Genomic DNA, 23,133 nt, shown 5'->3' with positions numbered 1-23,133 from the left:
AAGGTACATTGAACCTTGAACGATAATGCGGTCAGTAGATTTGTTTCACTTTCTATCTGAAGTCTAGAAGAGACAGCTTACCTGTAGAATTGCTTGGTACTGGGATGGGGGAATTATTATGTACAGGGGATGTACAGCGACAATTGCAAACATTGTGTTGACTATCACAAACAGCATCTTCAACTTGGTAATCTGTAATGTGATAAAAAGAGCAGGTTTAATAACCAGTTCACATCAACGTATCCCCTTGTCTGTAAAGCATGGTCACCAGAAACGTACCTATACTTCTGTTATGTGTCTCCTGTACAGGGAATTATCTCGGGAACTTAGCCCTGTTATCTTATAATACACTAATGTACTGTACACTTTAAGGAAAACAAATACCTGTGATGCATATGAAACTCCTGATATCCAATCATAAATTTTTCACTATACATCGCTTAATACATGATCATTGGTCCCACACCATCAGTAAATTTTGGAGAATTTCAAAAACCAATTGAAGTTATACTTTTTTCAACTCTCAGTATGTTAAGACACGACAGGTCAAGAGTGACATTTATTCTATTGAATGTGCATGGTCTGAGGTTTACATGATAGCAATGAAACGAATGTTCGCTATTGACAGCATTGTGTGATACTTGAACCAAACTCAAATATGATGTACTAATAATTATAACAGGACATGATGTTGTGACCTTACCTATGCCGGGGTGCGAGGCACCTGGCGGCTGGGGCTGGGATCCATGGTGAATCGGCATGCCACTCTGCTGTGGACTATTATATAAAGAGTGTCTATAATTAGCACTGTGACAATTCTGTCTTTCACCACTTGTAAGTCCCTGACACTGATCACACCCCTCACAATAGCCACCCCCACTCGCGTCCACGTTGGCTGACACCCGTGACGACGACAACGTGTCGTGGTTTGTGGGTACGGGGTGGAATGTCCGTAACGTGTGCTGATCACTAGCACGAGTGCTGTTTGTACTGTGAGAACTTTTTAAAGAGTCTGTTTCATCACTGTTTGGATAATGTAAACTTGAAACACTGTTTTCTGTTGGAAAGAAAAAAAGAAAATATTTTTAAGACTGTTTTCACTGTAGAATAAGATTTTCCCAAAATAGATCCAAATAACCTTTAAGAATCACTATTATTTTAATCTCAAATCTTAATCATACATCAATGTCATAGTTCTTCACTGTTGCATATATTGCCTATATCCCAACCAAAATATGTAAGCCACTCTATATAACAGTTTTTTAACATAAAATCATTTTTCACTTTTACAAACTAATATGAACAAATTGTCTCATAAAATCATTTACTACACTTATAAATCAATATGAGTTCATTATCACATAAGAGATCATTTTTTTTAACATGTATAAATCAATATGAATTTAAAATGCCATCAAGAGCTGACAGTTCTATGCATTATTATATAAACAGTTGAATAGTATTAGGATGCCTTACCTGGGGAATCAGAGCCCAGCTGGTGTTCCCCCAAGGTGAGAGGAACTGACTGTTGATGATCTTCCTCATCTACATCACTTGGAAATATGGCCGCTCTTGCCGCCCGAAAACGTCCTGATGATGACTCGTACCCAGATTCCTTCATCTGGTAGTCGTGGTACTGAAAGTTTGGTGTTGTCATCGGGACTGGCTGAGTAAAGCTTCCCTCTTTTTCAGACGATGTATACCCTGAGCTGGGTATCTCGCCTGGGAGAGTGGTTTCATCTGTGGGTGTAGCACTGTACATTTCATGTCGCTTCCTCGTCTGGTAGATGATAATTACCCACACCAATGATGTCCCCACCACGCAGCAGACAACAGCGATGATGATGATCCCTGTTGTTGTCGACTCATCGCTGGGACCATTGTTTCCTTGCTGGCCGCCCTTTACTTCTGTCACAGCACCGCGGTTCTTGGGGATTACGCGCAGGTTAGTGGATCCAGTCTCTTTACCAAGAGTATTAGACATGACACATGTGTAGCTTCCGTGATCGCTCCTCTCGGTCTGTACAATAATAAGTAGCTGGTTACCGGCGGTGAAGAAGTAGCGCTGACTTTCCTTTAAAGGCTGGTCATTTTTAAGCCAGGATAGACTTGGAGCAGGACTTCCTGCGGCCATACACTCCAACACAGCGGTATCCCCTACCGAAGTCACCTTCATCGTCTCCATTGGCTTTACGAAAGTCGGCGATTCTAAAGTGGAAATGAACATTTTTGTTCAGCATTTATGTTTATCTTAACCTTTGATTACTGGTAAAATGACAACTATAATTTCCTTCAGATAGACTTTTAATTTATTTTGTCAAGAATAGACTTTTAATTTATTATTTTGTCAAGAATAGACTTTTAATTTATTTTGTCAAGAATGATCAAACTAGTCTTACTTCTGCTGGATGGCACATAAGGGTGTAATTCTGCATTTATTATGTTTTTATGGTAATAGCGTATAATATCAGTGAAATATGATGAAAAGAATGTTGTCTCTAATTGACCTATTTGCATGATCCTGGTTAAGACCTTACTGCCCACTCAGCCTACCCAACACTCTGCCCACTCAGCCTACCCAACACTCTGTCCACTCAGCCTACCTAACCCTCTCAGTGTAGCGTTGGCGCTGATCTTGCCTGGTTAAGACCTTACTGCCCCCTCAGCCTACCCAACACTCTGTCCACTCAGCCTACCCAACACTCTGTCCACTCAGCCTACCTAACTCTCTCAGTGTAGCGTTGGCGCTGACCATGCCTGGTTTAGACCTTACTGTCCACTCAGCCTACCCAACACTTTCTGTGTAGCGTTGGCGCTGATCATGCCTGGTTTAGACCTTACTGTCCACTCAGACTACCCAACACTTTCAGTGTAGCGTTGGCGCTGATCTTGCCTGGTTAAGACCTTACTGCCCCCTCAGCCTACCCAACACTCTCAGTGTAGCGTTGGCGCTGATCATGCCTGGTTTAGACCTTACTGTCCACTCAGCCTACCCAACACTTTCAGTGTAGCGTTGGCGCTGATCATGCCTGGTTAAGACCTTACTGACCACTCAGCCTACCCAACACTCTCAGTGTAGCGTAGGCGCTGATCATGCCTGGTTAAGACCTTACTGACCACTCAGCCTACCCAACACTCTCAGTGTAGCGTTGGCGCTGACCATGCCTGGTTAAGACCTTACTGCCCACTCAGACTACCCAACACTCTCAGTGTAGCGTTGGCGCTGACCTTGCCTGGTTAAGACCTTACTGCCCACTCAGCCTACCTAACACTCTGCCCACTCAGCCTACCCAACACTCTGCCCACTCAGCCTACCTAACACTCTCAGTGTAGCGTTGGCGCTGACCATGCCTGGTTAAGACCTTACTGCCCACTCAGCCTACCCAACACTCTCAGTGTAGCATTGGCGCTGATCTTGCCTGGTTAAGACCTTACTGCCCACTCAGCCTACTTAACTCTCTCAGTGTAGCGTGGGTGCTGATCATGCCTGGTTAAGACCTTACTGCCCACTCAGCCTACTTAACACTCTCAGTGTAGCGTGGGTGCTGATCATGCCTGGTTAAGACCTTACTGCCCACTCAGCCTACCCAACACTGTCAGTGTAGCGTTGGCGCTGATCATGCCTGGTTAAGACCTTACTGCCCACATAACCTACCTAACACTCTCAGTGTAGCGTTGGCGCTGATCATGCCTGCAGCGTTCTTGGCCGTACAGCTGTAGACTCCCTCGTCCTTCCTGTTCACCTCCACGATAAAGAAAACATCATCTGCGGTCATCACATGGACCCTCCTCTCCCTGGCCGCAGGAAAGTCATCCCCGTCCTTGTTCCACTTAATTATTGGGTTGGGTTGACCGGTAGCTGCACACTGGAGGCGGGCTGTGTGTCCAGCCTTGACCGTCACATCTATGGGCGTCTTCACAAACTTGGGGAACACTGAAAAACAGACATATGAAATTTTATAACACCAGTTATTATTGTAACTACAACTGACAATCAGCTATATAGCTAGAGGACAAGGATTGAAAGTGGGGACAAATCACAGCTCAAACTACTGTGACCGACATTTCATTTCAATTTGATTCAAAAGGCAGCTGATCAACATTCACTTAATGACATTAAACATGGAATACAACCATGAATGTAGTAACTTATTTTCCAAAGAGCTTCCAGTTTTACTGACTGTGTGTGGTTACCAGAGTACTACTGTAGAATAGTTACTGAAAAAGATCAGTGTCTCTCTATGCATAGCAGGCTGTAGTCCACAGTGCAATGACATTCGTATGATCTCTATTAGAACTTTTTCCTGATCTTTATCTTTACAGGCCATCACTTGACCCAGTATACTAGAGAATGAGCTATCACTGACTGGGAGGTGGTACGTACCATGGACACGGATGTCAGACTTATTGGAGTAGGCCGAACCAAACTCGTTGGAGATGATACACTGGTACAGACCCATGTCGGAGTCTTGTATACGGGTCAGATGGAGGTGGGAGGTGTAATTGTAGATGTCTCCATCCGCACGAACGAAGTTCTCCACGTTCTTGTCCATCAACAACTGTACACAAAAAACATACGTGCATTACAATATACGGACAGTTTACATGTATCCTGTCAACGAAAGTTATAACAACATGAATAATTCTTCTATTTGAAACTTTCATAATGTTACAATCAAGATATTCATTTTTTTTCTTCTAATTCTAATCATTCTTGCAGGAAAAAACCTCTGATTTGTTTTTATTTACAAGCAGGTCTGAAATCAAGGCCTACCATGTTGTTCTTCTTCCAGCTGAACTGTGTGTGTGACTGCATGGTACTGTTAGCGCTACAGTTGAGGGTGATGTTCTGTCCCTTCAGTGCGATCTGGGACACTGGGCTCACCGTGATCACTGGCTGCAGGAAGTCTCCCTCTGAAGGTGAAAAAACTCATGATTAAATCATACCACAAATCAACACAATACACATTAAACAAGAAACGTTTTGTTAAACCTAGATACCCCCCTGATTTGATGGAAATATAGCTAACCAAAGTCAGTGAAGCAGACAAGAAAAGTCACCTATGTGTTATAGGACAGTGTAGTACCCAGGAAAATGTATAAATCTACATATATTCTTCGATGAAATTGAGCTAACCAAGTTGTCATACCGACAGACGAACTGACAGAAATAGCAAGTACTTAAAACCCCCTTCACTTATGTGGTGGGGGCATAAGAATGCCTTTGGACATATGAAAGTAGTTTTCTATTTTTAAATTTATGCTTTAGTTTCATTTTCTATGACAATGCTTTGCCAGGGAACACACATGTGACATCATCATGAGTGTACATTGGTAGGAAAAGGTTTTATTATACATGTTACTCTGACAAGCTGGTCATACTATGACCAGGTTTTATTTAGTATGACCAGGTTTTATTTAGTATGATTATATATTGATAGTACAAAGTTTTTATAGTAACATTTCACTCTTAAAATAAAGTCATTTGAACAAGGATTGCTTCAATTTTAAATAAAGTTTTGTTTTAACTGAACTTCTATTTTTATAAATACAATTTACCCTCACTCAGTGAACACAAGATACAGGTGCCCTGGTAAACAGAATCTGATTCAAGATTTGGTTACATAGAATTTATCATTTGCACATGTCTTTGTACCACTATGTTAAACACTAATTACAGCTTTCTATGCCAAACTTAAACTTTCAGTTTGAGCTGGTTCGACCTTGACCTTATAAGCTGGGATGACCTTGACCGGATACTTACCACACTTGAACTCTTGTGGATCAATAGTATAGATATTTTTGCCTCTATGTTTGGCGGGGTGGGCACATACGGCTGTGACTGTGCTCTGGAAACCCTTTTCTTCCAGCCACTGAGGCAGCCACGACAGCTGACAATCACACAGTAGACTTGATGAATTAAATGATCTGAAAGTACACAAAAAAATCTACAAGTTAGAACTTTGGGCAACCTCTGGGAAATACATAGAGAAGAGCAGTCTAAAACCAAAAACACAAAAAACAGCCAACACAGAAATTTGAACTACTAAAACCACACGGGATTTTCTGAGGTAATTAACAATCAAATCATGATCCGTAAATGAGAGAAAAAAACTGAAAAATAACCAATTGACTGCAGTTAGAGGATTGGTGCAGGAGCTTAATGATAACCTGGAGGAATCAATCGATCGGCAAATGAGAGGGAAAAAATACAACATTGAGAAATTGTGGATCACACAAAGCCTATGGGAAATTGTATACTGAGGAAATCAGAAGATCTACAAAAGAGAGAAAAAATTTCAACTTAGGAAATTGAGAGCTTTGGAAAAGCATTGGTATTAATTGTAAAATGGTGGCCGTCTCATCAAAGGTTAATGGGTCATTAAGCGCCCTATTGAATACGTATCAATCACCGAGACACATTTGTATGCTGCTGCATGTACCAATTACCATGGCATTACACCCCAGCCAAATTAACAACAGCACCGGCAAACTTAATCAACTCACAGGTTTTCTCCTCCTATGCCCAGCGATTAACATGTTTTTAATCACATTAAAATCTACCACTCTCAATCATTTTGCCACTAGGCTGAGCATTTTTGGGTCTTAAGGCAGATAGATTGAACAAGCCTTTCTCGGATTATATGGCTAACAATTTAACGACTTGTAATAAACCACTCAATGTTTTGTCTTTCATGCATTTCAATAAGAAGCAAATACTATTAAAAGTCATTAATGACGGAGAACTAGGAAAGAATGGGTGAATTATACCCTCACACTCCACGCATCATCATTGTCTCAAAGATAAATTGTACTCCTCTAGAAAACAGAGGAAAAAAAGCAACATTTAAACGGTTCCTTTGATTCTTGACAAATCGTAGGGACTTTTGAGCGAAGAAAATCTGGAAGACATGATCCTTGAGAGCCAAAAATGTTTCGATGCTATTAACCTCAAGCCTAAGTAAAAGAAAACAGCACTTAATTTTAAAACAGAAATTGCTTCCCTAAGCGCAAGTATACATGTGTGCTCAATTTCCTACGACAAAGAGATTTCCTAATGCACAAAAACCAACAGATAATGACACTTATTAGCATGCAGGCACTTAAACATCAGTCCATCATGCTTAAGAGACGTAGAAAAATGTTTTAAATATATGTTGCTTAAAAATGTGAAAAACATCTCCTGTAGATTTAAAGGTAAAAAAATGTTTTAACTATCAGAGGATATATTTTATATAAAGAATGGAGAGAAACCATCCTGTTGATGAAATTCCTGTGGAGAAACAATGCTATGGAGTCTTACAATTGAGAGAGTTGAGTCATGACCCTTAATGCGTCACGCTGGATGGAGGTGATGGGGTTGTTCAGCAGGTTCAGCCTCACTACTTGGCTGAGGCCACTGAAGGCATTCTGGGCTATCGACTTGATCTTATTGTTCTCCAGGCCCAGCTTGGTGAGAGCGGTTAGACCAGTGAAGGCTCCGTTCATGTCCTCTATCGTCCAGGAGATGGCGTTATTGTTTAATTCCCTGTTGAGGAGAAAAATAAATCATAAAAGATTTTTGCATTACTCTGTTAAATATCACCTGTACATTTATGTAGCGAGTTTCAAGTTCTCATTACAATCAATGGAACATTCATTCCTTTATCTTGTGATGGATGCATATCATGCTACTCTCAACTGTTAGGCCAAAAAAAAAAGGTGTCTGTTTAGGGTTCCCGACCGACCCTAGCTTTTTACCCCTGACCCAAAACTTTTTGATGAAAAAAAAAAATTAAAAATTTTTTTAAACCCACGGATTTTCGAATTTTAGAAGGTTCCTTGCCTTTCAAAATGGCTTCCAGCTCCGTGTTGGCGCTAAATGTCATCATATGGAGCACAATTTGACTCCAAATGAACCTATGTAATTCTTTGTTTTACATACAATAGTAGGGTCATAATCACATGACCAAAAATATACAAACAAACAAACCCAAAAAAAATCTGACCTACCTACCCTAGTTTTTTGGCCAATGCAACCCTAAACAGACTATATTTTTTTTTTGGCCTTAGCATGAAGACACTGTAGATCAGAAACAAACCTCAATATGACAAAGCTTGATTAAGTAAGGAGTTCAGATTTCTGACATTTTGAACAATGTACAATGTATGTGCCTATCGAGTTCAATAAGTATGATGCCATCCTGCTAGAACAATACTACCATTGGAATACATTGTACCACATCAAGGATCTAATGTCCTACTACTTGTACACTACTAAAGCATACTTACAGAAGCTCAAGGCTCTGCAGGTCACGGAAAGCTCCATCTTCAATGTTAGAGATGTGGTTGTCACTGAGGTAGAGAGAGCGCAGGTTATTCAGCTCAGAGAATGATCCACGGGTGATCGAGGTCAGACGGTTATTGGTCAAGTCCCTACAAAAACAAGAAATTATTAATTGTAGTGTGTTTATAATAATTATAACACAGCTCATATGAGGTGCTCCAGGTTTAATTTTAATATTCAAGTTTTGCAACCTATTTTTGATGTTTCTCAGATCGACATGACAATACTGTCATACTTTATACACAGGTACATTTTAATTTCATCAGATTCCTATTTACTTGTGATTACAAGTTCCCAGACTTCTATGAAAACCATGGTAAACAAATACTCATTGTGTACCAGAAGTCATATTCAAGTTCCACTACACACCTCATATACAAAGTACACAGTGTCTAGTACAAGTCTAGGTCCAGATACAAACAGAAGACCTGTCAGAATGTCACATACAGGGCTATGTCTAAATGACTGGTGCAAGTCTAGAACCAGAGTCTCAACAATGCTTATATTTTGGTACAGGACTACAGAGGACTTTTGCAAACTTATATAAAACCAAATACATACAGGAGATTTCTAAGAATGTCACAACAATGTCACCTACATATACACTATTTGCTAGTGTCAACAAACTTACGACACAGACAGGGCTCTATCTAGATGATTTGTGCAGGTCTAGAGTATCAACATACTGGACTACAGATACAATTCCAGATACATACAGGTCCTGGAGGGGGCCATGAGACCATGGACTCCTAAAAACCAAAATTGACCCCTCCATGTTCCCATTTTCTTTTAATTTTACATATAATAGCCCCTCTTCATTTTGAAATTGACTAAAAATTGCTAAAATGGCCCACTCCTCTCAAATTCCAAGATTTTCCCTGGTCACTACCCAGTTTAGGTCTCCACAAGTACAATGCATTAACAAGACTTGTGTAAGTCTAGTAAATAATAAAGAAAAAGTATACATTTCCAAAAAGCCTACATGTAGAGAGCCTACTTGTAGACAGCCTACTACGTATAGGGATGTGTGGTCGGGTAGGATCCCTTTACCTGTACACATACAGACACAGTGCCCCATTGTACCGATACCAGGCTAGGGTTTACCTGGCCAGTGTCGTTCCTGGCCAGGTGTGGGGCTGATTATATCTATCAATTGTTTCTGTGGTCATGCACCAAGGCCTTCTATAGCCCTACTAAATACACCCTGTATATAAATTACCCGTAGTAAACGTACATTCTTCTTATTCACTTAACACAAGGCTCGGATGTTTGTCAATACATTTCCATACTGGACACTTTACAAGCCTACAAATTACCCTACTTGGTCTTTTTCTTTCTCAATTTTCATCTCTATAAGACTCTTCCTTAGAATATAAACTAATCAAATACCTGGTCTAATTATTTGATTATTCCTCTGCTTAAATAATTTTTAACCTCAACAAGTAAGTGATTATTTAGTTGAACACCAGAAAATGTGCCACAGAATTAATTGTAAGAGGTCAATTTCCTCTGTCCTGTCAACATTATATAATTATTATACCCAACAAGTTTTTATCATTGTCAAGTTAACCATACCTCAGAACCAGTGAGCATATATGTAAGGCAGTCAACTTCATTGATTTATAACAAAATCTTCAGGCCAGCCACCTAGCCCCTTCCATTCCCCATGATTCAAGTCCTTATCAAAATCATTTAATACTCCCAATAATTTTACTATTAGTAGACCAGGAGTTATGCCCTATACCATCAACCTAGGTATACAAGATGGAGTGTAAGATCATGAATTCAATTATTTACAAGATTGCCTGCACCTGATAGTGCATACACTGTATATAGGTATGAACACCTTTCAATATATCTCCGGTCCCACTTCCTGGACCTGGTCCAAAGCTTCCCCTCCCTCCGGATACATGTACCTCCTCATTACCCTGAACAGATGGTCCCCCTGTATCACTACCCCTATCTACAGGGTTTGATATGATAAACAGATCATTTCATTAAGGCCCTGTATTCTACACCTATTCCGCCTAACAAGCCCGACAAATTTACCAGATTTCCATAAATGTTACAGTATCTAATTCCTCTCTACAAATAAAATTCCACCAAAACAGAAGTCTGCCACCCTATCCTGTTCTGATAAGATGAAATTGTGTAACTCTGCAGCTGTTTTGATGGGCTCCACACTGCTCCCCCCAACCCTCAGCTGGGTTATATACAGCCATTCAGCTGTTCCTCACATTCACAATGTTTTTATACATTATTTAGCCCATCATCGATCTTTCTTCATCTCTTTTTTCTGTATATATCCGCCCACCTCTCCATTCCTGTTTCTGGTGACTTAGATAAAAACTAAAATAATTTCAATTGTTTCCTACTGTTTTGATACATCTATTTTTATTTTCACTTATTTCATTTTTTTTCATCTATTTTTATTTTCAATTATTTCATTTTTCATCAAGTTTTTGAATGCACTATTCCTTTCTGCACATGTAGAGACAAATACCTTGGCATTTTATTTAAACAAATTTTCTTCAATTATGTGCATGGACGTTATTACACTGTAGTTTCTTTTAAGTTGTTTTACAAATTAAATGTATATACTAGTAGTTTCCAATCACATCTCTGCAAGTTTCTGTGCTAGCTTAACCAAAATAGTATCTTCTATTTGTAATATTACAGCCATCAAGGAATTTCATTATTAATTGACACCATATTAGCCTGCTTACTTTAACTATTGACAGCACATCAATTATGTGTTTCCTTGTAGGAGAGAAAGCTGGGTGTTTGATGCCCTATTACATAACACCTCGGCCTAAGTACCGCTTATCAGACAGAACCTATGCCTTTTATATTAATGAATACCATTGTCTGCTTCTTACAAACACAACTAGATAGATATAAACTTGGCCCAGCAGTGTACATAACATTCACACATACTTGAGAAGCCGGCCAGATAGTTGTGTTTTGTAGTACCAGCCAATTAGCTGTGTATCGTCTCTGTATCTAGCCTTACAACCAAATCCAAAAGCAGTGGTCGATGCAATTTCATCCATGCAATAAGCAGACAAAGTATTTATGATCGCCCAGATTACATCCATACACGTTAAAATGCTATATAAGATTGTGTAATACATAGTTAGGAGAAGTACTTGGGGCCCGCTTCTATATGTAATGTGTTACGGCAACGTATACATCATCCCGAGTGTCCCTTAACTCGTGTACCTCTCTCGCTATCCAAATCCTGCTTGCCCGCCCGTGAGCCCATCAATCGGCCCGTGAGCCCATCAATCGTGGGCAGATTCCCTTCCCTCCCTGGTATGGGGCGGTATAGTAGCCTGCGTAAGCCTCTTCAAACAATTGTTAGGTTTACAAAACAAAACTGTGGTTTTATCTTTTGAATTTTTACACGATTGTGTAAGATGCAATATTTTCTATACTTCTATTTCTTGTTCTTCATTTTTCAATGAAGGAAACGTAAAAAGTGTAATGAATGCAATTTTAGGAAAGGACAAAATAAGTTCGGGTGAAATTCAGAGGCTGTGTAAAGCTAACTGAGTTTGAGCTGAAATGGCTCTAGCCAGCATAGTGGTTAACATGTTACAGTCTGCAGAATACCGTTTCTGATCTGTGTTGTGAATGTATTGATTTGCAGTTTTCCATTTCCATCGGGATTACAGCATTACATGATATAGCTAAAGACCTGAGACCTCAGGTACAGCGCTAGTGTTAGAACAATACATCAGCCTGTTTAACCCATCCCAGTAACAACTAGCCCAATACCCTTACACTATCAACAACATATTTGCCCTTTTCATTCAAATTGTGTCTTGCATAGGAAGAGGCATTTATCCATTATTCCGCTATAATTGGGTGGCACTCACTATGAATGTGATATGGTATACTGGGGAATTCTGCGGAGAAAGCTTATGAGGATGTTATTGTATTTGAAATTAACAGAGCTGTTTTATGGGCATTGTTAAGGCATCTGTAATGGAGAGGTGTTTTGTACGACACTTTTACACGGACGGTTTGTGTAAATGTATGATGTACACACCTCCATACCCATATAACTGTATGTATGTGCTACATATATAATGATTATTTAATCGTTAGTAGTGTTTCACTTACTCAATATTCAGTCTATAGTGTAATATAAAATATTGTAATGATCTGCTTATTTTTTTCTATTTTTACTTAATATATATTTCATACAAAATTTCTTTCTTCTCTATGTAATCGTTGCTTATGTCTGTGATAAGACATAAAACATTCATGCTGAATATATACATGTTCCAGCATTGATTATGAGACACAATATCAAGGGCAAGCTTTGAGACGTGTGTACATTATCAAGTATAGTATGCTATGGACAGCTGTAGAAACCAAGCCACTGCCAACTACATAAGATAGCCCTGTACTATTTAAATCTTACAAACACTAGTGAAACCCTGCTCCAGTAAGAAAACAAATTTGTCAGTTAAAAAATTCCCGATTCATTTGGTACAGAGTAACATAAGATAGCCTCCAGCTATATAAACCCAGAGTCTGTGGTTAAACCCTCTCCAGTAGCTCCAGAGGGGAGAAAAAAAACGAAAACAAATTTGTCAGTTAAAAATCCCCCAATTCATTTGGTATCCAAATCTAGTTCTATCTTGCTGTAATGCCAAACCTGATCTCTTGCAAATAGCACAAATAAACATGTGCTCCTAGCTTACAGCGTGCCTCCCCACCAGTCAACCCAGACTTCATACACATGTCCATTTCCTCACTGCCAAATTCATGCAGAATTTCTGAATTTTATTACCAGAGTAGAAAGATGGAGGAAACTTTTTTTTACCTTCCTAATACACATAAAAGCTGTAAAAGCTTAAATTCTCCTAATTGTGGCATGAGCCTGGTTAGCCCACACCTGCTTACCATTTCTAATGGGAGAGGAATCCTAGACAAGGGAGGAGGGATCACAGACACCGTGATACAGTAACTTCACTTCCCGCACCCCCTACAATACACTTCCATATCCCCCCACACGCCAATCCCTTTCCTCGGACAATCTTCTAAATTCCATCTAAGGTCCCCTCCTGTCTTCTCTCCCCAAACCTCCCAAGTCTGTACGTTGCTCACCCCTATGGAGCCCCAAACTTACACCTGTCCTCCATCAGAACCCATTGGTGCCATTTACTCCAGAATCAAATGAGAAACACCCTACAATATTTTACAAAAATTTAATACTGCAAGCTATCATTTTCTTTACCCCTTTACATTTCAAAATGGAACACTGACATCTGACTATTCAAACTATTTGTAATCCTGTCAATTTCAAAGATATTACTTAATTAATTTTAGTGTATCTGTCGAGAAAAAAAAATATGTTATCAAAACATGTGAATCTTGTTAATTATGTACAGCATTATTGAATTTAAATGGATTTAGGATAGTATATCTTTTGATCTATTATTTAATTGTCTATCAGATTAATGCCTTTAAATTATAAAATTTAATTGAATTTTGATATGGTGATTAACATATTACAATGTCTCTTGATCTTGAGACCATAATCTAAGCAAAAATTTTATTCCATGTTTGTTAAAAATACCACTAGAAAAAATAACAGTCAAATGTAACGACCTATAAATACTAAAGGTATGATACCAAACAGTTGTGTTTGTGTTGTAGAGGATGTCAACTTTACAGAAGGTAAACAGAGAATTCATCAGATACAGCATGAATACCAGATTTCTTACTTGGAGCAACACAAAACCTCGTTCTACAGGTGAAGAGACGAGTGAGAAGATTTACAATTCAAATCTCCATTTCTGCTGTATAATTGAAGGCGGATGATCACTTGCCAATATTTCCCTTTGAATAGAGCTAGGATATGTGGTTTGGAGATATCGGGGCCACTGAATAGGGCTCTACAGCGGTGAAAAGATGAGCTCGTTATGGTGAGGTGAGAAAGGGCAGGACGTCTTATGTGCGAGTATGAAGTGGCTCGTTCCACTCCTATACCCAAGCTGGTGCCAGCACGGTCCACTAGCCTTTGAGTAGGGATTTCTCACCATTCACACATACACACACCGATGGCCTTTCAGTGTCCAAATTAACATGACAAACACAGGCTATTGTCAACTCCCCACACAATCATTGCCTTACACATTTTTTTTTATTAAAACTCTTCTTTTCAAAATATGACATTGTGAAAATTCTGATTAGAAAGTAATTGCTGACATCTCTTTCTTTGAGCTATCCAAGGCCCAGGTACATTTCCCCGGCTCATAGTATTAGCAATTTGACATCACTTTCTCAGCCAGCCAGACTTGGGATACATTTCCTCATTGGCTATCCCAATTATTTCCTGAATAATGCTGAATTAATGCTGTACTAAATATTACTAATAAAGTAATCATAAATATTTCTAATTAAGATATACTAAATATTACTAGTTAAGATCTTAACTAGTAATATTTAGTATATCTTAATTAGTAATATTTAGTATATATGCTAAATTTAGTATATATGCTAAATATTACTAATTAAGATATCAGAATTCCCCTAGTTATTGTGTATCCTTTTGTTACTTTGACAAATTTCTTGTCAAATTATATCTTACATGATTTACAACTCTGAAAAGATATTTTAATAACTGCCTTAAGATAATCCCCAAAAAACTACAAGACTGTACAACATACTTTTTTTGCCCATGACTACTAAAGTTCTCTACCACATAACTGGATACTTACAGAAGCTGTAAATTTTTGCAGACCTCCAAACTCTCGGGGTCAATAATTTGAATTCTGTTGTTGGTCAGGGATCTAAAACAAAGAAAAAAGAAATTCATGCATCAGAAGTATATTCAAGTCAATTATATACGGTACTGTTCTTACAAGGCCTGACTGTAGTATGTATGTATGTATGTATGTATGTATGTATGTATGTAGCCGACACATCAAGGTTATGTACTTTCTCTAACTGGTTAATGTAATATAATTGACAATGTTCAGTAATTGTGAACCTGCCTTAGTTTATTACTCCAGTTTTTATCTTACAAATAACGTGCCAATTCTAGAACACAATGTTTTTACATTAGAACACTTGTATATAAAGACGGAGACAATTAGAAGTTGCCCCCCTGGTAGCTATATAAGAATCCTGACTCACACTTTGGCCAATTACAGGCATTTGTACTGCTGTAAGTTTGATACAGCTGTCACTGAAGGCCTCAACAATTAATGGCCGCTTGTTCCACTTTCATTGCCAGATGTTTTTCAGCAAGCATTTCATAGAGGAAAACCGCCAAAATGCCAAAAATAATTGCAGCACATTCACACACATTGTTTATGATTTCATTTCCAAATAGGTAGAGATGGAAGCCATTATCAAAATCTGAAAACAATTTGCTGGTTTAAGTAATTTTAAAATGAGTATAGTGGGAAAACTATTGCGAAAATCTCGAAACCATTGTGTTGTAATAATCACATTTTCCTTATCAATTCAAACTATTTTCTCCAGTAAACACAACTTTTCAACTTTTTCCACATTGATATTCCCATCACGATTACAGTGTTGATTCCAATCAAGTGCAACAGGATTTTATACAATTGAAAAAGGCAGATGCAGAGACCATTTATAGAGGGCATGTGTTTGTAGGGATGGACTTATCATGACAAAACCCTATATATGTGATGTATAGATGGCGTTTCAAGTCATCTCGAGTCCCCACTGTACAAAACCAGCTATTTATGGTATGCATCCCTACAATATGATACTATTAACGATTGAAATGTTTCAGATTTTTTTTTTATTTCACAACATAAAGAGAAAAACAACTGACACATTCATAAGCTATGAGGCTTGATCAACTTTCTGGCTAGAACACAAACTCACTAGATAGTAGACTCTTTTCTTTTTATATAAAAACGTTTTTATTTCAATCTTCTATTTCGATAAAATACATTTTTACTTCAAGCCTGCATAGGAAATGGGAAAAAAGATGAGGTATCATATTAGCGGATTGTTGATTTTATTTTTGTTGAAGTTTCAATTTCTACATGAAGCAAATTGAAGTGAACTACTTTCAGTATCAGTTAACAGGTTGCCTTACCAGCTAACAAATAATAGTCTCGTTCTGCACTAACCAGGCACACGGCAGTGCAGATGGGCCGACTCTTTGACCTGTAAATATGTCAGCTATTCTAATGTTACTGTGTTCCAGAGACCTTTACAACTAAAACAAATTCTTCTCAACTTTCCTACAATTTACATTTAAATGTAACTCTAGTCTCCTAACATTTTGGCCGTACTTAAAGACTAGATCACATTTCGAAGGCATGTTTTTCTTATTTTGAGCTAGAGTATTGCTAGCTTTGTATTCAACCTTGTATCGCAGCTATAGAAATAAAACTCAAACTTTGAGGGAGGGAGGATATTATTTCAGCTAGAATATCACATGTACTCTAGTTCTGGAGTAGATGATGATAACCTCTGTAGGGTCTGTGGGTTGGAACATTATTTTTGTAAGCTGCTAAGTGTAAGCATAACTTCACAGGAAGGAATATGTTTTTCGATACATCTGGTGTGGAATTCAATTTCTGTATGCTGTGCATGCACAGTTGTATACTAAATTTTAAGTATTTAAAGTGGATTATGAATTTGACAAGTTGAGGAGTTAGAATGAATTTGGAGGATGGTAGTAGAATACAATTTTGGATAGTCTAATTTTTTTTGTTTTTTTTACATGTTTCTGTTAAAGACTTGAGCAAGTCTATCAAACAAACTGGTCTAGCAGGGGAGGAAAGTGATAGAAGAGAGTTACAAACAACGGGATTGTAACCTGTCTTGGATATACCGGCTGGAATATAAATTATGTTGGCAGTTGGAATATCAATTCTGTATGCACATGCATGTAGTTCCTAACACATATATCTTAATGCTGTTTCAAATCAATATTTGGAGAGAAATTCAAGGAATTCGTTAAAAAATAAAAATATAACTCAAGAAATAAAATCGAATGTCTAAGAGAAGCTGATTTTATGTAATACATGTAAAAAGGTGATTCCTATAACTTATTTGTATTCTAATTATCTTACTGGAATGACAAAAAAAGAGAATCTGCTGTTTGAAACTGTATATGATCATGAGGTAAGGGATACACGGTATTTTCCTTTTGACAACAATGAGCCATAAAGCTAAGATGGAGAGTGGTATGTGGTGTTTATATAACAGTCTACAGTCCAGCTTACAGACAGGCTTCAGCTTGGTAAATACATGCTTGCTAGCTCACCAGTACATGGTTAACTAACTCTCTACACCAGCATGACTTAATGTATAAGAGTGTTTGCCTGCTGAGACGTCCTATTAGACAGCAAATCATTAGCAAGTGTTCACTCGAATATTTATGAAATATTGATTGAGAAGTATTGGTTCACTCCTGATGTAAGCTGTGTATGTCTTTCAGTGTTAATATCTCCCCCAAGACCTGTCCAGCGGAGAAAAAAACCTTTCTTTGTGTTAACAACAAAGGCTGTTAATGTGTAAGAAAATTGGATTGCAAAATGTCTGGCCCTAGTTTTGGAGTTGAACACTGGAGAGTTATTGGGTAATGAAACAAAAACATGTATAAAATTGTAAAACTGGATTTTTGTTGCATTATTTCATCATAACTAATCACTCCCTACCTAGCTGTGTCTTATTGTTCTTCCTATAAATACACTGCTGTACAACACAGCAGGAGAAGGTTGATTTTGAATTTAGAGCGAAATACAAACAACTTCTATTTTACACTCTCAATATATTATATTTCTTATCATCATTATGATCTGGAACATTTATGCTATCCCAATTTCTATTTGTTTCAAACAGTTGGGCAAGATTATTATTAACAATATTTTCATTGGACAAACAAGACTGTCAGAGATTTAGAGAGATGGATTGAGATTCACAATATATGTCAATTTGAGGTGAGACCTGGAAAACATGGTCACCCTATATATTGTACCAGCTGGTAACCAATCAAATTGCAGTAAACAAATAAAGTCAAGAATGGGATAAAATACAGGAATCATCGCAAGATCTGAGTTTCCACATGAAGGATTGGTCAGATTCATCATTATCAACAACTCATGTTCCTGTTACAAGTACACATTCCATCTAATTGAGCTTTTATTTGATCTAACAACAATTTCTCTAGCAACACCAAAACTGCCATAGAATCCATCTTTAAGTCATAATCCTAATATCACGACTAGGTTCAATTATGGCAAAACCATCATTTTTAAGTGATAACCAATTAATTATTTTTAACAGATCTCATTATTTTTAGTGTATTGAAAGGAAAGTAATAACCAATTAATTATTTTCAATAGAATATAATCTCACACTTCACTAATTCATATTAATTTTTCCAACACAGGCAAGATCACCAATGAAAAAAAAATTGTGAATGGGATCGGTCAGGAAGTGATGTAACCCTATGAGATAATTTGCCATTTGAGCATAACTTTGGACGGAAATTCATGATCTTAATGCACTATCTTAATGAGTTGATTAATTTTCTGTTAAATTACAAGAAAAATCTTTTAATTTAGAACCCTGTATCGAAAGGAATTCACACCTAGATACCATCACACCCTACAATTTCTCCAATCAATTCCTAATCTACGAGGCAAAATAATTGTACACCATCATCACCTTCATGGCCGGGTTAAAAAAATAAATAATGAATTCAAATCAAACAGTTTGGAACTCAACTCTTCTCAACAGTTTTTAATCAGTAACAACCATCTATATAAAGTGTTAAGTCTAGTTATTCACACAAAATTCTGCAGCATAACACTTGAGCCGAGAAATTAATTCTGTGGAGTATGCCAGTATCAGCGGAGGTGAGAAGTAGGAAACGCTTACGCCTGGTCCCGTGGAGCCGCCTCTACTTGCCCTGTTCAGGTCAGATGGCCCTCCCGCTGTCGCCCAGATTACCTACTTTGCTATCTACCTATTATCCAACAATACCACAACTCCAATGCTTTCTAAGGAGCATACAACGGGTAGCAGAGTCATGTATATGCATGTGGGAAGCCTGCTGATCTTACATTGTAAGACACATAAAAGTAACATTTCATTTCCTTTTTTTCTCCGCTGTAAAATCTCCTATAACAAATAAACTTTCTGCAATTGTTGTGGTGTTTTTTAAGGCCGGGAGATTTAATCAGGTAGCGTAATAGTGATACTACCCTTGTATTGTATCGTGTAAATACTAATTATTTCCCTTCTCATTTCTTTTTTTTAAAGAAATTTAATGCACGTTTCAATCTTTTACTCGCCTATAAATTACATACAACCATTACTTGATAAATAATGTATGTAGAGGCATGAATCACAGGCACACCTGCTCAAGGAAAACTATGTTTGTTCATGAACGACTTCATAGGGAATGGTTGCGGACTCCACAGAGAGACAAAATTTTAATGCATTTTTAAAGGAAAAAAAATCACCCTTTACCTTATCTATATCCCCTCATAAAGCCAAACCTTTTACTTTGAATTTTATTTAATTGAGACATTAATTCCATTAAGTTTCACCAACACAAGACACGTAGAATGTAAATTTACAGCTAGCGGTAAAGTTCTTTGGTGAATTATAGTTCACCCTTTTGTCAGGGTTAAAATTCAATGTGTCGCATTGATTTCCTTTGTAGATTTTAATATTGAACAGTTTTATTCTTCATTGATAGACAATTGGTGCAACTGCATTCTGTTTTAGACTGAATGTACTAAATGTGCTCGGAACACCGAGGATAGACGGTCTGTTAGACCATCAACACCACAGATCTAGAATATAGGACTGTCAATGGTACTGCCAATAAGAACACATGGGACAGAAGATCTACCAGATACTTACAGTTGTTTGAGGGATTCCATCCTATACAGCCAGCTCTGGGTCACATTTGAAATGTTGTTGTGGTCAAGTTGTCTGTAAAAAGCAATATTTACTTTTTTTAAATGCTAAAACTTATAAAAACTTTTTTTTTCTCAAAATGTTTGCTATTATTTTTTTCTCTATATATTATCAGGTTTCTCCAATTCCTCAACATTCAATTACTAGCAATTTAAAACCTCTAGGAATTGATATGATGACCCCAAAATAATCAGAGATCATTAATGCGTAACTAATAACAGAGATAATTAACTAAAAACTATGAACATTTACTTGGTCCCCAGCACATTGAATCATTTAAACATGATCAATGATTAGGTTCTAATTAAAAATGGACCGTTATGTTAAGTGGTGTTATAACATTACAGAACAGCTAGCTACACTATAACTACCTAGAGAGCACCTGATGCAGTACGATATGCAGTCAATTTATACCGACCCAGGTAATATACTTACAAGCTCTGTATCTTAGTTAGGCCGTAAAACGCTCCATCCATCAATACTGATATCTGATTTTTCCGAAGCTTTAAAGTTTGTAAATTGGATAACTGTTGGAATAAAAGACCTTCAATTTGGCGGAGCTGGTTCTTGGTTATCTCTCTGTGAAACAAGATAAAAACAACATTCAGCAAATTAAAAATTACAACTACTATTTACAACTGACTTCTTAAATCTGAAACGCTGGGCAATTATCAGTGTAAAGTTATTGTTTATTGGTATGCCGCCTATAAATGATCATGTGACAAGCCCTGATGTTTCCTTATGATCATGTGACAAGCCCTGATGTTTCCCTATGATCATGTGACAAGACTTGATGTTTCCCTATGATCCATGTGAAAGACCTGAGGTTTGTTTTCAAAGATCATGTGACAAGCCCTCAGGTGTCCTTTGATAATGTGACAAGCCCTGATGTTTCCCTATGATCATGTGACAAGCCTTGATGTTTCCCTGATCATGTGACAAGCCCTGATGTTTGTTTTCTAAGATCATGTGACAAGCTCTGATGTTTCCCTATGATCATGTGACAAAACCTGATGTTTGTTTTCTAAGATCATGTGCAAGCCTCAATGTTTTTATTCCATGGTCATGTGGCAAGACCCTCTATGTCTTCCTTGACCAACAAAACTCTGAATATTTTCCATATACAGTGATTCTCTTTATTCTGTTGTCCTGTGTGTACAGTGATTCCCTTTATTCTGTTGTCCTATGTGTATGGTGATTTCTGTTTATTCTGTTGTCCTGTGTGTACAGTGATTCTCTTTATTCTGTTGTCCTATGTGTACAGTGAATCCCTTTATTCTGTTGTCCTATGTGTACAGTGATTCCCTTTATTCTGTTGTCCTGTGTGTACAGTGATTCCCTTTATTCTGTTGTACTATGTGTATGGTGATTTCTGTTTATTCTGTTGTGCTGTGTGTACAGTGATTCTCTTTATTCTGTTGTCCTGTGTGTACAGTGATTCCCTTTATTCTGTTGTACTATGTGTATGGTGATTTCTGTTTATTCTGTTGTGCTGTGTGTACAGTGATTCTCTTTATTCTGTTGTCCTGTGTGTACAGTGATTCCCTTTATTCTGTTGTCCTATGTGTACAGTGATTCCCTTTATCCGTTGTCCTATGTGTACAGTGATTCTCTTTATTCTGTTGTCCTATGTGGACAGTGATTCTCTTTATTCTGTTGTCCTCTGTGTACAGTGATTCTCTTTATTCTGGTGTCCTATGTGTACAGTGATTTCTGATTATTCTGTTGTCCTGTGTGTACAGTGATTTCTGATTATTCTGTTGTCCCGTGTGTACAGTGATTCCCTTTATCCGTTGTCCTATGTGTACATTGATTCCCTTTATCCGTTGTCCTATGTGTACATTGATTCCCTTTATCCGTTGTCCTATGTGTACATTGATTCCCTTTATCCGTTGTCCTATGTGTACATTGATTCCCTTTATCCGTTGTCCTATGTGGACAGTGATTCCCTTTATTCTGTTGTCCTATGTGTACAGTGATTTCTGTTTATTCTGTTGTCCTATGTGTACAGTGATTTCTGATTATTCTGTTGTCCTGTGTGTACAGTGATTCCCTTTATTCTGTTGTCCTGTGTGTACAGTGATTCCCTTTATTCTGTTGTCCTGTGTGTACAGTGATTCCCTTTATTCTGTTGTCCTGTGTGTACAGTGATTCCCTTTATTCTGTTGTCCTGTGTGTACAGTGATTCCCTTTATTCTGTTGTCCTGTGTGTACAGTGATTCCCTTTATTCTGTTGTCCTGTGTGTACAGTGATTCCCTTTATTCTGTTGTCCTGTGTGTACAGTGATTCCCTTTATTCTGTTGTCCTGTGTGTACAGTGATTCCCTTTATTCTGTTGTCCTGTGTGTACAGTGATTCCCTTTATTCTGTTGTCCTGTGTGTACAGTGATTCCCTTTATTCTGTTGTCCTGTGTGTACAGTGATTCCCTTTATTCTGTTGTCCTATGTGTACAGTGATTCCCTTTATTATGTTGTCCTATGTGTATGGTGATTTCTGTTTATTCTCCTAAATGTACAGTGATTTCTCTCATCATGTTGTCCTATATATGTGTACAGTATTTTTCATCTATTCTACTCAGTGTACAGCGATTTCCGTTTATTCTGTTGTCCTAAACATGATGTCTAAATGGTTTAAAAGTAATGAGATGTGATTAATCATCAAGACTAGTATGTTATTTCTCCATAAAGATGAAGTAGAGATAAGTCATAGCGGCAAATCCTTTCATTTTATTAACTCTATTATAGGAAAATAATATTCCCATGAAGATATTTGGTGCACATTCAAAAAGCGATTTACAGTTGGCACAGAGCAAGCAATCGATACACGAGGCTCATAATTATCCAAACAAAATGTGTCATTT

General features: G+C 37.7%; 1 protein-coding gene across 1 annotated transcript in view; it reads right to left on the bottom strand.

Moving 5' to 3' along the window:
• The window catches only part of LOC110448823 (leucine-rich repeats and immunoglobulin-like domains protein 2), a 50,590-nt gene that overhangs the window by 3,874 nt on the left and 23,583 nt on the right, over positions 1 to 23,133 (bottom strand). Inside the window, exons 7-18 of the mRNA XM_021495269.1 lie at positions 20,708 to 20,851; positions 20,216 to 20,287; positions 15,064 to 15,135; positions 8,272 to 8,415; positions 7,304 to 7,528; positions 5,765 to 5,928; positions 4,775 to 4,914; positions 4,385 to 4,559; positions 3,656 to 3,934; positions 1,477 to 2,208; positions 704 to 1,057; positions 82 to 192 (exon numbers count right to left, since the gene is read on the bottom strand). Of these exons, the coding sequence (XP_021350944.1) occupies positions 82 to 192; positions 704 to 1,057; positions 1,477 to 2,208; positions 3,656 to 3,934; positions 4,385 to 4,559; positions 4,775 to 4,914; positions 5,765 to 5,928; positions 7,304 to 7,528; positions 8,272 to 8,415; positions 15,064 to 15,135; positions 20,216 to 20,287; positions 20,708 to 20,851 (2,612 nt within the window). The remainder of the gene's footprint in view (positions 1 to 81; positions 193 to 703; positions 1,058 to 1,476; positions 2,209 to 3,655; positions 3,935 to 4,384; positions 4,560 to 4,774; positions 4,915 to 5,764; positions 5,929 to 7,303; positions 7,529 to 8,271; positions 8,416 to 15,063; positions 15,136 to 20,215; positions 20,288 to 20,707; positions 20,852 to 23,133) is intronic.

Source organism: Mizuhopecten yessoensis, unplaced genomic scaffold (assembly GCF_002113885.1).
Source record: "Mizuhopecten yessoensis strain PY_sf001 unplaced genomic scaffold, ASM211388v2 scaffold4359, whole genome shotgun sequence".
In the NCBI taxonomy this organism is placed as follows: Eukaryota; Metazoa; Mollusca; class Bivalvia; order Pectinida; family Pectinidae; genus Mizuhopecten; species Mizuhopecten yessoensis.
This window is presented reverse-complemented; position numbering and strand designations above follow the sequence as displayed.